The 18,166-nt window shown below is 40.7% G+C and overlaps 1 protein-coding gene across 5 annotated transcripts in view; it reads left to right on the top strand.

The window, feature by feature from the left end:
* wdfy3 (WD repeat and FYVE domain containing 3) overlaps positions 1–18,166 on the top strand; it is a 58,860-nt gene that overhangs the window by 16,475 nt on the left and 24,219 nt on the right. For all 5 annotated transcript variants that reach the window (XM_088416153.1, XM_088416146.1, XM_088416137.1 and 2 more), the window contains exons 5-20: positions 730–975; positions 1,780–1,972; positions 2,636–2,822; positions 3,856–4,022; positions 5,058–5,537; positions 6,056–6,166; positions 6,659–6,852; positions 7,668–7,969; positions 9,229–9,417; positions 9,535–9,618; positions 10,452–10,647; positions 10,897–11,111; positions 12,501–12,613; positions 13,476–13,719; positions 14,785–14,885; positions 17,494–17,712. In XM_088416153.1, coding sequence (XP_088272279.1) covers positions 730–975; positions 1,780–1,972; positions 2,636–2,822; positions 3,856–4,022; positions 5,058–5,537; positions 6,056–6,166; positions 6,659–6,852; positions 7,668–7,969; positions 9,229–9,417; positions 9,535–9,618; positions 10,452–10,647; positions 10,897–11,111; positions 12,501–12,613; positions 13,476–13,719; positions 14,785–14,885; positions 17,494–17,712 — 3,241 coding nt within the window. The remainder of the gene's footprint in view (positions 1–729; positions 976–1,779; positions 1,973–2,635; positions 2,823–3,855; positions 4,023–5,057; positions 5,538–6,055; positions 6,167–6,658; positions 6,853–7,667; positions 7,970–9,228; positions 9,418–9,534; positions 9,619–10,451; positions 10,648–10,896; positions 11,112–12,500; positions 12,614–13,475; positions 13,720–14,784; positions 14,886–17,493; positions 17,713–18,166) is intronic.

Raw genomic sequence — 18,166 nt, 5'->3', positions numbered from 1 at the left:
AGCGCAAAAGACGGATGTGGTTGCCAAAGACGAACGAGATCATTTAGAAAAATATTCCTGACTGCTCATTATTCATCTGATGCTGAGCTAGTATTCGTCTATTCCCTTTGTTGGATCACATGTGCTTGCACGAGGTTTCGGCCAAAATGTGTGTGTATCTTTGTGTTTCACCTTGCGTGTGCGTGCGCGTGTATGACCAAATGTTAATGTGTACATATTTCCAAGGGCGGTTTGTTTGTCCCAGTGTGTGTGTTTAGGACTCGTATTAGCAGTAGTGTGTCCGTCTTATTCTTTATGCATGCATATGTCTAAATGTGTTTGTGTTTGTCTGTCCTTGGGTCGGAGCAAGTGTATGTGTGTACAGTTGAGTGAAAAATTGAGATAGTATACGTGTATGTGTGTGCATGCTTTTGAGTGTTTATGCGTGCATGTGCGTGCATGCGCATGCAAGGATGCATGTATATGACCAAATGTGTATGTCTTTCCATGGCTGTGTGTTCGTCCCACCGTGTGTGTAGTAGTAGTAGCAGTAAGTAGTATTGCTAGTGAGTCCATCTCACTTTATGAGAGAGAAGTCCCATCATGTGGCCCACATTCATGCTGATGTCACCACTTTTTTTCCTTCCTCTTTGTCTTCCTCACTCATACTGAAGCAATGTCTATGTATTTTTTTTCGTCCATTTTTTTCTAATGCACATAAGAACGCACAAGTGTTGATTTTTCTTCCAGAAAACGGTGGACTGCATGACGACCATGTCTGTGCCGTCCACACTGGTCAAATGTCTCTACCTGTTCTTCGACCTGCCGCACATGGCGGAGGCCCCGGTGGGTCCCGTCTCGCCCCCGCCTCCACCGCCCCTGGCTCCGCCCACCTCCCCGCCGCTCTCCCAGGACAAGACTCCGGGCCCAGGCCAACCCCCCACAGAGCTTCCCCTGGCCGACCGCAGGGCGCTGCTGCAAAAAGTCTTTGTCCAGGTAAAAAGAGACGTCTCGTCTCTTCAAGGGACACTTAAAGCATTCATAAATCCACATTAGTCTTTCCACCCTGGGTTAGGGCTTCAAATACCAATTCTGTTTCAAATGTGTTTCTCCACCCAAAGTTAAGATTTCAAGTCGAGTTCAGCATTCATATTGGGGCTTAAAAAGAGTTAGGGTTTCAAATTCAGTTTTCGAACTTAGGTTAGGGTTTCAAGTTGAGTTTCATGCTTCAAATAACGGTTTCAAGCCTGAATTAGGGTTTCAAAAAGGGCTCAATGTTTCAATATTCCAAACATGGGTTAGGGTTTCAAATTTTGGTTTGGATTTAAGGTTAGCGTTTTTAATTAGGGTTTCAAACCTCCCTTGCAAGCAAGCAAGGGTTAAAGTTTCAAATTAGGGTTCCAGGGTAACTGTTTCATGCTTGTACTTCATTTTTTAAGTCTGGTTTCAAGACTGGGTTTGCGTTTAAAATCCAGGGTTTTAAGTTCGGGTTTGCGTTTTAAAATTAAGTTATGAAACCAAGTTTCCGGTTCTGATTTGGATTCCAAGCGGTATTGAGAGTTTCAACTTCAGGATAGAGTTTGAAGACCGGATTGGAATTTAAGGGTTAGGTCTTCAAATTTGGGTTTCAGGCCTGGATCAACATTTCAACACAGGTGAAATTATTATTTCATATTAGATCACGCTTTTACTCAAGAGTCAGGGTTTCAAACAATGAATATGGTTTCAAATTAGGGTTTTAAGACAGTGTTGAAGCTTGTGAGTTAATGTTTAAATCTCTTTGGTGCGGTACGTTTTCAGATCCTGGTGAAGTTGTGCACGTTTGTGTCTCCGGCTGAGGAGTTGGCACAGAAGGATGACTTGCACCTCCTGTTCAGCGCCATCACATCCTGGTGCCCGCCTCACAATCTTCCCTGGAGGAGGAGCGCCGGAGACGTGCTCACCACCATCTCGAGACACGGGCTCAGCGTTAACGTGGTCAAATACATACACGGTAGGGCTCCACTTTTGAACGTGGAAAAACGAAGATAATTGCCAGTATTGTGAGTCATATTGAAATCACAATTTAAAAAAAAACACGATTATTCATTGTTTCAAAGTTTACTATGCAGTGTTTTGTTGCTGTAACTTGCGGCTTTGCTTTTTCACAGATTTTTTTTTTTTTTTGAATTTTTTAATGTGAAAAAAATTCAATGCCTTGAATAATTGACAAAATAATCAACTATTTAAAAAACATTAGTTGTATCCCCAATAACAGCAATAAATAAACTAGAAATAAAAATTCCTTTTTTTTCCCCCCTGCTTTGCCTTGGCTAAAATGTAAATTGTGATTTGATTCCACACAACTGAACAGTTCTAATACACAGTACTTCTGAAGGTTGCCGTCAAATAGGGAAATTCCATTCATTTTACAGACTTCTTTTCCAGTCTCTGCACAAACTGTTTCATTTTCTTTGTTGCCCTTTTAAAAAGCAAACCGGTTGGGTCTGATTTCATCATCAAACATATAAAAATGATAATTGTTCATATTTAACCCTTGTTGCTTCCAAGTAGCATACTGTATGTATGTGATTCTTAATGTCCAGCAGATTTCCTTCTATCTTGCCAAAGCATAAAGCTTGCTTCCTGAATGCATTGCTCCTTCTTATGTCCACAGAGAAGAAATGCTTGTCCACATGCGTTCAGAACATGCAGCAGTCTGATGATCTTTCCCCTCTGGAGATCGTGGAGATGTTCGCAGGCCTATCCTGCTTCCTCAAGGACTCCAGCGACGTGTCGCAGACGTTGCTGGATGACTTTCGTATGTGCCAGGGGTACAGCTTTTTGTCTAACCTCATGCTCAGGTATGCACAAAAATGTTCTTTTTCAGAACTTTTTTTAAATAATCTAACGTCTTTACACATATCAGTGTGCCACCTGCAGGCACCTGGCTATTACTACACGTAGTCATAATTTTTGCTCTTTTCTGTATTGGCAAGTTACCAACGTATGTGTTGAAGCTTACACGTAAATAAAAGTATCTAATGGTGTCATCAGAAAAGTTACTTTAATCTCGTTATTTGCTGGAAAGAGTAACGCACAATGCATTACCGGCAACACCGCCTGTTGGATGTATTCGTCTTCTGTTAACTTTTAGCCTTTCTGTTAACATGTTGGCACTTTTATTTATTTATTTTTTTGATTACATGTCGCAATGTCATCCGATCTACCAACACTACCTTCACAATCGATGCATCGATTACATTAGTTCTTCCACGTTGGAAATGTAAAAATTATTTTTTAGAAATTTTTGCTACGTTACAGAAAATGAGTAATGGGGAACTAATTCAGAACTAAATATTGCAGCTGTTGTGCAGTTTCTCCCAAATGACTACTTTTGAGGAATTCAACAACAAAAAAAGCAATCTTGCTATTATATATTGTTGTCAACATCAAGACAAAACAACCCCTAGGTCCCTTTCGGTTTCTAATTTAATATTTTTGATAATATTGCCAATTTTATTTCATCATATTTTATAGTTACATCCTTTTCCTAACCTCTTTTCAAAGGTCTTAAAGCCATGACTAATGCAGTTCAAAAAAACAAACTACTTGCCCAAAAATTTGCACACAAATAAGCGATCGTTGCTGACTAGTTCCTTCTGCACCAAAGCATTACATCAAATAATTTTGAAAACAGATGTACTCAAATGTATACAATCAAAGTATTTTCCTCCATTATTTTCTAAAATTTGCAGTCTAAAAATACGTTAAATTTTGAAGCCATATAGTGTAGTACTGCACTGGTCCCACAGAGTGAGAAAAAAGGCGGAGGTTTGCAATATTTCTCAGACACGTTCAGGTAATTTTTTAAAGATTGTTTTTTTTTTTTGACAGGCTGGAGCAGGCCAAGGAAGACGAATCAAGAGACGCCTTGAAAGATCTGGTCAACCTGGTGACCTGTCTGACCACCTACGGTGTAACTGAGCTCAAACCTGCCGGCCTGACTACCGGAGCGCCCTTTTTGTTGCCTGGATTTGTTCTCCCCCAGCCTTCTGGAAAAGGTAGGGCTCTCAAACCAGACTAGATGCTTAGCCCAAAACACAAAGGATGGAATTGCAGGCTGTGGATAAAGGTATGTGGCAAGGCCAATTTACATTTGACAAAGCCAAGGGTAGGGTTTCAAATTAAGGGTGAAAGCCAATTTCAAATAGTGACTTGGATTTGAAGACAAGGACAGGTGTGTAAATTGAAGTTTCAAAGCCAGGGTAGTGTTTCAAACAATGGTTAGGGATTCAAATTAGATTTTAATGTCAAGGTTAAAGTTTCAAATAAGAGTGTTTAAAATTAGGGGTTCAAAATTAAATTGTTCACACACTTGCGTTTCAAACAAGCAATCAAGCAAAAAAGCTGGAAGTTTAAGTAAGGGTTTCAAATTAATGTTTGAAAGTTGGATTAAGGTTTGAGATTAGGGTTCGGGTTCTCTATTAAGATTTGAAGACGATGTTACTGTGTGACATTAAGGTTGTGAGACTGCGTTAAGTTTCCAAATTAGGGTTTGAAAAAAGGAGGTTTTCAATGCCAAGGTTAGGATTTCAAGCAAGGATTTAGTTTTCAAGTTAAGGTGTAGTTAGTAGGTATAGTATAGAAGGGTTTTGAAATAAGATAAGCCAACGTAAGGCTTTTAAACAAGGGTTAACGATTCAATCCTGGTGTAGTGTTCTCAAACAATTGATATTCTGAGATTAGAGTTTGGAGTGAAAATTAGAGTGCCGAATTAGCCGATACTGGTATTGACCATCATGTTGAATAACAGTACCTTGAAATAAGGCCAGGTATTGGCCCATTACTTGTTATTGGTACTTGCCCATCCCTAAAGCCTGGATTAGGGTCTCAAATGAGGGTGAGGCTTGGGAATTTAGTGTTTGAATCCAGTGTTTGAGATGTTAAATCTTGGTTATGGTTATTATTTTTTTTTTCAGTATGATTCAAGCCTGGGCTGGGTTTTTCTATTTGAGTTTCAAAAAATGTACATCTGTAAATCTTTGTGATAGTCCACTGTTGCTAATGAGTGTACGTACGTTTGCTGTGGCATGCAGGCCAGACAGTGCGCAACATCCAGGCCTTCTCGGTGCTGCAGAACGCCTTCCTGCAGGCCAAAAGCGGGCGTCTGGCATGCATGCTGTTGGATGCGGTGGGCAGCATCTACGCCGCCGACCCGGCCAATTACTTCATCCTGGAGTCGCAGCACACCCTGTCGCAGTTTGCCGAGCGTGTGGCCCGCCTGCCTGAGGAGGCTCAGGCCAAATACTTCCAGCTGCTGGAGTTTGTGGTCTTCAGCCTCAACTACGTGCCCTGCAAGGAGCTGTTTAGTGTCAGTGTGCTGCTCAAGGCTAGTGCCTCGCACGCCTGCAGCGTTACGGCCGTGCGCGCCCTCCTGAGGATGGCCCGCCACGACCCCGTCTTCGGCGACGTGCTGAGGGAGGTTGGCCTGCTGGAGGTGCTGGTCAACCTTCTGCACAAGTACGCTGCTCTGCTCAAGGACCCCGCTGCCCAGCAGCAGCACCACAATGACCAAGGTACAAAAAATTTACTCCCAATTCTGGGTGCAGCGTTTCCTCGATTCATCAACAGCAAATCTGTAATTGTTTTTGATCATTGATTAATTGTCTTGAAGAGGAAGTCAAGGCCAAAATTTTCTTTACAATATGTGCTATAGAGCCCCACGAGTCTAAGCACTGCATTCTGATTATTATTGTGTTTGTATGATATGAATCAGCAAGCAAAATCCCTTAGTTTTTCTCAATCTCTGGGATACAACAAACAGAAGCAAAAAGATTTCCTGGTGCCATTTTCCTTGATAAACCATATATCATTTAAAGTCTGAGCAGGGAGCACTGAAAGTACACTTTCAATTCAATGAGTCAACAAAACAACAGATTCATTGATTTATTAAAACAATCGAGTTGCAGCCCTAGTTTGGATTTAGAATAAGAAAAAAGTAAATAGGCTTTTCAAAGTATATTCCTGAGTCATATGAGCGCAAAAGTCATAATATAAGTCAGAATTACAGGACAAATGATCTATCTCTATGCAGCTGAGCCTAAGAACAACACGATAGCTGAGGAGCAGAAGCAGCTGGCCTGGCTGGTCATGGAGACGCTCACCGTGCTCTTGCAAGGGTCACACACCATGAACACCAATGCAGGTAGTGATTTATTTATGTATTTTGACCTCATCCACGCATGATCTGGCCAATGTCTGTCAATGTCAAATGAGACCCTTGAGTAGCAGAGAAAAAAAAGAAATCTTTTTGATTATTGCATCACAGCGCAAAAAAAGTATACGACCAAAGTGGTTAATTCTCTCTAAATGATTTTTTTGACCTAGTTACATTCAACGATCATTCCTAAAGGTCAAAGATGACTTGCACCAATATCTCTACAGCCATGCAGAGATGTGTGTACTATACACCTGTCTTGTTTTGAGCCAGTTAGAAAAAAAAGCTTCAGTGAATTTGATAGTTTATGTAATCCAGGCTTTCAATCTTGCTCTGTGAGCTTGATGTTTAACATTGATCTTTGACCTTTACATGTGCAAAGCTGTAATGCCAAGAAACAAATGACGCAAATATCATTATGCTGGTTCAATGTATGCATTGACGATATACTGTAATGACGCCTTCTTCCTGGCTGTGTAGCGTTATTCAGGGAGTTCGGTGGAGCCCGGTGCGTGCACAACATTGTGAAGTACCGCCAGTGTCGCGAGCATGCGCTGCTCATCATCCAGCAACTAGTGTTGTCGCCTAGCGGAGACGACGACATGGGAACACTGCTGGGTCTCATGCACTCGGCGCCGCCTGCCGAACTGCAGCTCAAGACCGACATACTCAGGGTGAGCACATGCAACGTCATCAAACTTTTCACACCTTTACCTATGCTGAAAACCCTACTTTGAAAACCCCAAGTCTAATTTAAGACCCTTACCCTGACTTGAAGTCTTTTTTTGAAAGTCTAACCCAATACTGAAACCCTAAAATTTTCTCTGAATCCTACCTTCGAAAACCTAACTCTACTTTAAGACTTTAGCCCAGGCTTCAAACTCTCTTTTGAAGTGCTAACCCAGATTTCAAACCATAAAACCGTGTTGGAACCCTACCTTGAAACCATAACTCTACTGTAAAACGACAGTTACGTATGTAACAGCGGTTCTATGAGCCCCGGATGACCGCTAAAGGCACGGAATAAGCCTGATGCAAGACGGACGCAAATTTGAAATACCTTTTACTCTGTAATCCACTCCTTTGAAACCTTAACCCTGAGCCAAGCTTGAAATATCTTTTACACAGTGATTTAGCAACTTGAAACCCTAACCCAGGCTTGAAAGCCCTATTTTGAAGCTGCAACTTAACCTTGAAAACCTAAAACCTTCTTGGAACACTTACCTTGAAAACCTAAACCTAATTCTAGATCCTAGGCCAGGCTTGAAAGCCTAAAACCCACTTGGAAATCTAACTTGAAACCCAAGCACTACTTTAAGGTCCTAACCCAGCCCGGAAAGCTTTTTGAAAATGTAATCCAGCCTTGAAACCCTAAAGTTGTCATGGGACCCTACCTTGAAAACCTATTCTGAATCCCTAACCCATACTCGCAACCCCAATTGAACTCACAGCACATGCTGAGATACTGCCGTTTTTTTCTTGGATTCAGGCCCTGTTGTCAGTGTTGCGTGAAAGCCACCGAACGCGGACGGTCTTCCGCAAGGTGGGCGGCTTCGTTTACGTGACGTCACTGCTGGTCGCCATGGAGCGCTCGTTGAGTCTGGTACAGCCGCCGACTCCCACCTGGCATGGCACCAACCACCACCAGAACTCCAACCAGAACCAGAACCAAGTGTTTGAGCTGTTGCTCACCGTCTTTTGCACGCTCACCGCCGCCATGCGATATGAGCCCGCCAACTCGCACTTCTTCCGCACCGAGATCCAGTATGAGAAACTGGCCGACGCCATCAGGTACTTTTGGGCGGAAAACGTTTATGCTAATGTAGGGTTTTTGTGATAAAACTTTGGGAGGGAGGAGGGGGTGTCACAAATTTTTGTGATTGATTCATAATTGTATTTTTATGCACAAATATTAAACTCCATGGCCAATTATTACATTATTTTGTGATTAAAACTGCAGTTTTGTGACAATCTGTGTCATAGGTATGTGCCAAATTGCAAAATTTGTCATCAGCTATTCCAAAAATATTGCTTTTTGTGGCCAAAATGTTTTTTGTTGCAAAATATAACATTTGGTGACATTATTTAATGGTTTGGGTAGCAGAGGGTAGCACATGATAACAAAAACCTTTTTAGTTTTCAGCAGCAGTATTTTTGTGCTCAAATTCTGTTTCGTGGCCAATGGTTACCTTTGGGGGCAAAATATAGCATTCTTTTGATTGTTGGGTGGCAGAGTGAAGCATTTTGGGCCCAAATAAAACTTTTGTTGCACAAGCAGACCACAAGCAGAGATTTTTGATGAGTGGTCAATTACATTCTTGTGAGAACTGATCTTTCATGCAAAAAAAAAACAAAAAAAACTGTTGCAAAGACTTATTGTACTATCTGCCCCAATGTAGCATTTTTGGGGGCACTTATAGAATGTTTGGGCTCGTTATTTTAGTACAATTTTTGTTTCAAAGGTAGCGTTTTTGTAACACTTGGAACAACCTTGATTCTGTCTGTGCTTTAACTGTGGTTTTTCCTTTTTATGTGACAGTGAGAGACAATAATTTTAAAATTAAAAATAAAAACTTTAAAATCTTAAAAACCTTTCAGAAATATTAAGATTTTCAAGTTTTTAGTTTTTAATTTTACATGTTTTAATTAAAAAATAAAAATGTTAGAGTTGGGGTAAAAAAACAAAACAAAACTTTGTGTTAATTTCTGAGAGGTTTTTAGAAAGCGCGTAGCAGACCGAACAACAGCTATTTTTGTAACAGTTTTGGAACACAGTAACCATTAGAGTAGTGCCAAAACACAACTTTTTTGTCCTCCACAATTACATTTTTGTACACATTTTTGGACATTTTTAATAGTCCATTTGTTCTAAACTAACTTTTTATGAGAGCCAAATATGAGAAAAACATACATTAATAGAAATCTATCAAGTTTAGTCTTTTTTTAACCCCAAAGCATTGCATTTTTCACCAAAATACAATGCATTGTGTTCAGCCCTTTTCTTTTTGTGCACAAATACAACCTGATTATGAATGTGGGCCCTCCGCCAGGTTGTTGGGCTGTTTCTCCGACACCAAGAAACTGGGCCCCACCGCCGTCTTCCCATCCAACTCTGAGCCCTTCCAGAGGCTTCTAGAGGAGGAGGCTGCCCCTGGTGGAGACAGTGTGTGCCCCACCCTCAGACACTGCGCCAAGCTCTTCATCTACCTGTACAAAATGGCCACAGACTCCTTTGACAGGTACGCAGTAGCAAGTCTATCTTGTGCTTCTTCTTCGCAACTAACTTTTCTTCCTTCTCTTTCTTCTAACTCCTTCTGTCCTTCGTCACCCTTCACGCCGTGCATTTGTGCGTTCAGTCGCGCCGAGCAGGTTCCCCCATGCCTGACACACGAGACCTCACTACCCTCGCCCTGGGGCACGCCCGCTCTCGCCCGCAAGAGGTAGCTGCCTTGCTCTGCTGTGTTTTCTCTATCTTTTCTTTTTCCACCCTTTTCGCCTTTTTCAAACACCCTCAACCATGAGGCTTGCAGCTTCTTTCTTGCCTTATATAGACAATTCAGACCTGGATAGCTGCCTACACAGGAAGTTCAAGTGCTTGAATGTAAAGAAAATATGAGCAGAGTGATGTGTGGAACAAAGAACAAACCATGTTTATTGCAAATACAGTGGACTCCAGTCTACGACGTTTTTTTTTGCCTTACGACGTGGACCGCGGTGTTTTTTTTGTCCCCTCTTTACACCGTTTCTTCCGCACATCCAGCATGGCGGTCAAGCACGCACACTGACCGCCATGTTGGATGTGTCCACGCTCCTCATTGTTAAACAGGAAGAGAGTGATATTTGTCAAGTTAAAAAGAAAAAGTAATGTTTCCCAACTGTTAACATGTAAATTGAACGCTTAAATGTCCTTTAATCTCAGCCAATCCTTCAAAATAAACCGTAATTATGGTGCAAGTAACATATGACGTAAACGGCCTTAGTTTATTTTGAAGCTCCTCCCGGAAGCGTCGTCACAACAACGCTCAACCAAATTGATAATCTTTGGTTTCAGGAGTGAGCGTGCGCCGATGTGAACAATACAGTGCTGTTCTGAAATCACGTTCAAACTGTCAAATCATTCTTTTAGCGAGCTGGTTTAGACCATGACATTGAAAGAAAATCATGAGATTTAAACTAAAGGAAAGAGGGACTGAGTGATGTTTGATGATTAATGAATTTAAAAAAAAAATTCACGCACAATCTGTCTTCACTGACTTGGTTTCTCGGTTGGCAGGCATGGATACCACAGTTCGTCGGGGCCCCCAGCGCCGGTCAAGCTTTTGACTGAACTGAAATTGCACTCCTCCAACCCCATCCATTCCGCCCCTTCTTTCTCATCTTCGGGAAGTGACATGGTGGTCATTCACCCAGGAGCCGTGCTGGCCATGGTGGACTTGCTGCCCTCCGTTTCCTCCGAAAGCCAGCCTGAGGTGAGGGCCTGGCAGTTCCTTATGAATTTTCCCGTAAATCATCACGTAATTATTGTACTTAAGTCTGACTAGTTTTCTGCCTAAATGGACTGTCAAATAGAAAACATCCCTGACTAGTTTTTTGTCCAGATGGGCTGTCAAAACAAATTATATCCCAATTATTCCTGTACACTTAATACCTAGAGGTTGTTTTTTTTTTTTCTACTTTTTCAACCCGACTTGTGACGCTGATCCTCTTGTCATTTGCAGCATGCTTTGGACCTCCAGCTGGCGGTGGCCAACATCCTTCAGCTGCTGGTGAACAGCGAGCGGAACCAGCAGGTCTTGTGCGAGGCATCTCTGCACCAGCGTTTGCTGCATCGATGCAGCCAGGCGCTGGGCGACGAGGACCACCCGCTGCACCCGCCGCTGCAGCGCATGTTTGAGAGGCTCGCCTCGCAGGCGCTGCAGCCCATGGCACTCAGGTACACATGGGTTATTTATACATATTGTGTGTAGTTTATAACCTGTTTGTTAATAAATCAACGTTATTGCATCTGCTATTACATGTTATTACATATAAAATACCGTAATTCTCCAAATATAAGACACACTGCATCCTGTAAACGGTAACTTAAAAATCTGTTTTTTTTTTGTTTGTTTTTTTAATTCGACACCATTGAAGGAAGATAAATATGTCAGCCACATAAGCTGTGTTATGACCCACAGATCGTAAAATATTTCACACTTTTAGATGTATGACAGGTGCTGTTTTTTTACAGGCATTATGTCATTTCCCCTTTGTTAGTATGCATATGTAATGTCAACGTTTTAATACACCTGTATATTGTCCTCACACTATCCATTTATAATATATATATATATATATATATATATATATATATATATATATATATATATATATATATATATATATATATATATTAATCTATAGGCTAACGGAAACAAACAAACCTTGACTTGATGGTCGTCTATGCTTGTATTCCTATAATCTAAAACATAATTGATAGAATTCATTTATCCTTTGAGAGAAATTAGAGAGTGACCTGAATGTGTAATGTGCTGTAAGCGCGTAGCAGACCGAGCGCCGCTCTCTGCTCTCATTTCCCGCTTGACTGCGGAAGCGAGACGAGAGTCACACCGGGAAAAGTTCATTGACATGCACACGCTGCTTCCTTTTTCACATGGAAATGGCGGCCTGAGAAGGGCTGTCAATCTACTTCCCGTCACCTCAAAGCCCAAACTCCTGTTCTTCATCCTTGCCACCCTCTTCCTCTTCCTGGTTACTCTGCGGCTCACTAGTATGTGAGCCATGTCTTTCATGCCGACCAGCAAAGTCGGCTTTTTCCCAGACTTGCCTTTCAATGTCTACAAATGCCATTTGAATAGGATTGGAAAGTAGATCGGGCAAAGGCTGTACAAATGGCTATTAACAAGATGGCGTGTGATTGCACAGGTGACTCAGCTGGCCAATGGCAGTGCAGTCACACTGTGCAAGCAGGCGTTTTCTTTTTAAATAAATAAATGAACACAGAGGAATTTGAAATTTTGCTTGAAAATGAATAAATTATGACTAAGGGACTTTCAAATAGCCTGGCCATGAATTGGAATTACAAATAGACAGCTGGCTATGACGAAACAGTTGAAAGAAAATAGTTCAAACAGAATAGTGAATACTCAGTTAGGAATCTGAATATATTAACGTAAACACTTTTGTTCAAAGATAGAAATGAGTTGCAGACCGCTTGAACGATGACCAAAAGAAGCCGGCCAATGATTGTACGCGGTTGAACAACGCAGGAAGGCGATTAGGGGGGAAAGTAGCCGCTGATTGCTTTTTTCGTGATTGGCAGGGAGTTCCTTCGTCTGGGAAACCCGCTTAACTGCGGCGCGTGGGACAAGAAGCTTCTGAAGCAATACCGCGTGCACAAGCCCAGCTCCCTCAGCTACGACCCCGACGCACGAGGTAAGATGCTCGCACGCCGTGTCCGTCATCGATTTCGGAAACCCGACCGCCAGTTGAACTCTGCTTCCCTCCGTTTGCGTGAAGCCGGATGCTAATGCTAACAGCTGTTGATGTCGCTAATTATGGAGCAGCATGTCTTAATGAGCTATCGGAAGATGCTAATTATGACTTTGCCTTCGCTGAGCGTAGATTAAAAGTCGGGCTAATTGCCGATCATTAGCAGAAGCTTGGTTACATCCTGCGGCGCCATCTGTATATCCGTCTGGGAAATTACACTTTAATTTTGTTAGCACAGCAAGACTACGGAAAAGTGGCATTGTCATTTTTCAAAATTGAAAAATGAAACAATTTTTTAAAAAACGTATTCAGAAAACTGAATGGGCAATTGAGGAACTGATTGGCCAATTAATTTAATATAGACATATATGAAAATAACTTTTTGTGTACAATCCTTACATCAATTAATAGATATTAATGACCAATAAAAATAGTAATTTTTTACTATACTTTGTCCTTTTCTATTTCTTTAACTTTACAAGGGGCAAAAGAACGGCAGATTTTTTTTTTTTTTTTGCCAATTTTTGGATGAAATATTTCTTTGAATATTCCTTGAATATAAATCGTTTCATATATTGTATTATGGAAAAAAATTTAAAATTTAGAAAATGTGATCGAAGTTTGCCATTCAATCAATGTGACTCAAAATGTTCCTTTACAGATGAATAATTTTAAAAAATTCAAAATGTAATAAAGTAGCACTCCATTGGAATACTTATTGTATTTTACTGTTATTTTTTTCGCTTATATACAACTTTCCTCCTAATTAACAAATAGCTCATGGCATATGTTACGCGTTTCACAGGCAGCATGACGACGTCAATGGAGGGCGCCGACAGCGTGTTCGCCACACCGGCCGAGGACGGCGGCCAGTACAACGGCCAGTACCGTATCAGCCGGAGCCTGGTGCGCTCAGCCGAGGGCAGCGCCGTCCCGCTCACCCGTGTCAAGTGCCTGGTCTCCATGACCACGCCGCATGACATCCGGCTTCACGGTTCTGCCGACACGCCCGCTTATGTGGAATTCGACGCATCTCTCGAGGGATTCGGGTATGTTTCGCTCGCGCACACGGCCGCCGTTTGGCATCAGAATCTAACAGCGCAAACTGTCAATCGTCACAGACATTTTTGTGTTTGTATGTGTCTTCCAAAAAGGTGTTTGTGTGTGCTGTTCTGTCGGTGGGTGTGTGTTTGTTTATTGTCCCTAGTGTTTGGATGATAAGTGTTCTTGTGTTCCTAGTAGTGTGTGTTTTCCTTGTTTGTGTGAGTGTTTTCATAGTATTTGTCTTAGTGTATGCGTTTTCATTGTGTGTCCTTGTGCATTCATTCTTTGTGTGTTAATTGTGTTCCAAAGGTGTGTGTTCCTATTCTAGATACACTTTTATGTTATTGTTCCTAGTGTGTGTGTTACTGGTGTGTGATTATTTGTTTTAGTATTTTTTAGGGTTTTTTTTTTTGTTTTGTTTTTCACTGCCCATACCTTGTGTGTGTGTCTGTGTTTTTCACCTTTGTGCATGTGTATGTGTTATTTCATGTTTGTGATTTTTTTTTGTAGTTTTTATGCATGTGTTTGTGTGTTTTTCTTAGCATGTGTCCATGTGTTTTTTCCCCCTCATGTTTTTTATTGTTTTTGTAGAGATAGTGTGTTGAATTTTTAGTTTTTGAATTTGCATTTCGTGTGTATTTTAGTCTTTTCGTTACATGTTTATGTTTTTTTCGTATTTTTATTTTTGGTGTTGTTGACATTTGTGTTGCTGTTTGTGTATTTGTGTTGCTGCTGTATATGTGTGTCATTGTTTTAGTCAAAACAGAATAGAAGATAAAGTTTCAAGCAACACTCGAGAGACAATAGCATTGGCCCACTTTCTGCACAGCACCATGCTCTCACACACACGCAGACACACGCAAACGTACACACACTCGTACAAACCCCTCCCTACTCTCCCATCTGTCAACATGAAATATTGATGATCTCCTCTACCATTAGCAAAAACACTCCTTTTCACGCACATGTGCACACACACACACACACACACGCACACATGTTGCAAGATTACATTAATTGACACCTGCGTATTTGTGTGTGTCTTGTGCGCACATGCGTTTTTTGTGCAGATGTTTGTTCCTGCCCAGTCTGGCTCCTCACAATGCACCCAGCAACAACACCAACTCGTCAGGAGTCGGCGACGGTGATGTCATCAGCGGCATGGGGACAGGTAAGTGGCGTCTTGATGACATCATCAACCAGCCACCACAAGCATATTCAACAGAACATGGTTTTATATATGAATGAACTAACTATTCCAATATCCAGTTACAAAGAGAATGGAGGGTCTTCGGTGTCAGAAAACTTGCCGGCTAGACAGCAAATAGGGAGTATTTTAGTCCAGAGGTCCCCCAACTGTGCGTCTGCGGCCCAGTACCGGTTGATCCATGGACCGGTACCGGGTCATGAATTTTTGCCATTAATGGTGACTTCATATTTTACATGCACTTTAAAATTCGCCATTCTCGGTTGACAATAAACTCGACCGGTCCGCCTATTTGTTTATAAGCCGGGGGAATTTAGCGAGGCTCAAATGACCTCGCAAATAACGGCAGTCTTAAAAGTATGTTGGAAAGCCTCTACAAGCCATCTATTTGAAAAGAGAAACAAGCTGAGGGCTCCCATTAGTTGGTGCACTTTATATTACAATATTGCTCTCTTTACGAATCAAGACCTCAATTTGGGATCTCCATAAGTACACTTCTTCCCTCCATCATCTCTCCATAAATGTATTTTATCTTCTCTTCTCCTTTTTTGCTTTGTCATTTGTCTTTTCTAACTTCTCTCCCTTTTCAACTTTGACTTCTCTCCATCATCATCATCATTATCCCATCTTCTGAACTTTTTTTTTCCCGTCTTCTTTGTTCTCTAGATGTCATCATTCCTCCTTGGGCATGTCTTCCTTCCAGAGCTGTCGTGTCCTCTGTTGTTATTTATAGCTTTCTTGTCTCTTTTCCCTCGCACTTGCTGTCACTCACGTTTGCTTTCCCACTTGTCCTCCCACATACTCGTTCCTCCACTATCCTCAAGTCACTGTCTCGTTAGCACTGTTCCCCTTGTCAATTTTGCTCCTCTTCTCATCGTCTGATGTCATCTTGAACTTTCTTCAGTTGGGTTTGATGTTGCTTTATGGAGTTCCAGCTTCAGTCAGTTTTTCCTTTTGGGCTTTGGCAAGATGACAAGTAGTTAGAACGGGATCGAAATGAAAAGAAATGTCTTAAAACTTGATTTGGATGGTTTGAGTGGTCAAACGTTCTATGCCACAGCTGTTTATTTATTTATTTTTAGAATATTTGATGTCATTCTCGTACATTTGTAAGATAATTTGGGTTGTAAATGCACAGTGTGATCACTTTCAAGCTATTCTACTTGTTCGGAAACACCTGGCCTCATGAAGGGCTGCTTTTTCATGAATATTTGATATGTAAATAAGCTTTGCTTTGATTGGATGGCTGTTCCCCTCAAATTGAACTTTGAACACATCAGGTTATGATATACACTGGCGTGTACATCAGCAGATTCTGCGGCTATGTTGTGAATTCAACAAGTGACTCACACCCGCTCACTCAGTGTCATGGTCACACTTAATGATGAGCCTGTATAACTTTTGAGGTTGCACACAGAGTATTTACTAGGTGTTCCAAAATTCTGGGGCACATTTTGACATAGGATATCTCAAAACTTTTATGGATATAAAAAACATAACTGACACATTCTGAAAGCCTTAAATCGCAATTTTACTTGGACGCTTCAAAAGATTTTCAACGTGAGCACACACATCAAAAGAAATTCAAGGACGAAAAACGCACTTCTGATTGCGTGAAGGCCATTACTGGATCGGGAAAAAAACAACTTTGTAATAAATGTTAAAAGTGACTGTAATGCGCCATGCATCGCTTGCGTGCATTTTGATGCCAGAAATGGCAAGCTTACATACAGATACATTTTAAATTATAAATACAGCTGGCTAAGTATTATAAAATAAATTACGTATTAGGTGTTGTATTCTTTTGACTTCATAGGTTTTCTCTGTTTGCAGTTGACTGTATATCCTGTGAGTGTTGGTATATTATCTAGCTCCATGTGTTGCTCCACCATTTTTGTTCTAAAATCTGTTGCCTAAGGGATGATATCAAAGGATTTCTGTAGTTAACAAAATCAAATGACAAAACAAAAGCTAAAATTGAAAGAACGTCTTTAAACCCAAAATAAAAAAAAACAACATCTTTTTGAAAAACAATTGCTAACTGGAACTACAATTTGTAATTATAAATCTAACAAGATGAAGTTTAATTATGAAAACACTGTAAATATTATTTTACCGTATTAGCAAAAAGGTCCTTTATTTTAATCTTAGTCAACTATTTCATACGTTAGATTTATGTGAACATTATTTATTTCAGTATTACTGCCAAGGAATTGTGATTTATTGTACATTGTTAAATTATATTTAGGCTGACCTTATTTTAGATCTTTACTTGGATGACTCTGAGACTGTCAGAAAAAAAAAAAAACTGATTCAACTAACAAACCCACTCTAGAAACCACTAAAAAATATTTTAAAACCGAATTTCAAAACAAGCTAAAAAGTAACTATATCAATCAATCTATAACCAAGCACCAGAGCTCCATTGTTAGTGGTGTTTCCCAACACGTGTTTTTTAGCACTGCAAACGGTGCACCTTTGCATGTTGAATAGATTGCAGCCACAGTTGTTGGAATGGTAGCAAGTTACTATCATGATTTCCTAACACGTGCTTTTGTGCGTGCCCCTTCAGGAGAGCGCCTGTTCCCGCCACCGTCTGGCCTGAGCTACTCCTGCTGGTTCTGCGTGGAGCGCTTCAGCACGCCGCCACAGAACCACCCAGTGCGGCTGCTGACGGTGGTGCGCCGCGCCACATCGTCGGAGCAGCACTACGTCTGCTTGGCCGTGGTGCTGTCGGCCAAAGACCGCTCGCTCACCGTCTCCACCAAGGAGGAGCTGCTTCAGACCTACTGTGAGCCACAGAATTAATTTAATGTTATTTCATGTGTTATAAATGAATAGCCAGTTTCCTTTCTTCGGCTAATAATAAGTTTCCCCCCTAAATTTACATTGTGTGTTGCAGCAAAATTATTTCCCATCTCCTTTCAGTGCGCCAATTTCAAACAAAAAAAAACCCAAATATAAATATTTGAAGCTCTGTTTAACTTAGCATATCTTGTAAGTATCATTCATTTTCTATGGTAGTCGTAATTTATTGTTTTGAACCTTTAGCTGTACCTTTAGTTTTTTATTTTTAATTGTAATATTTTTAATTATTAATATTTTGTGTTTTAAGAATATCTTCTAAATAATTAATAATATATGTTATGGATTATTAATAATGTTATTTATGTATTACTAGTAGTAGTTATTATCTATTATTATTAAAGGTTTTTTTTTTTTTAGACCAAAAAGTACTTTTCTAT

Source organism: Hippichthys cyanospilos, chromosome 1 (genome assembly GCF_059441005.1).
Source record: "Hippichthys cyanospilos isolate Australia breed blue-spotted pipefish chromosome 1, RoL_Hcya_1.0, whole genome shotgun sequence".
NCBI lineage: Eukaryota > Metazoa > Chordata > Actinopteri > Syngnathiformes > Syngnathidae > Hippichthys > Hippichthys cyanospilos.
This window is presented reverse-complemented; position numbering and strand designations above follow the sequence as displayed.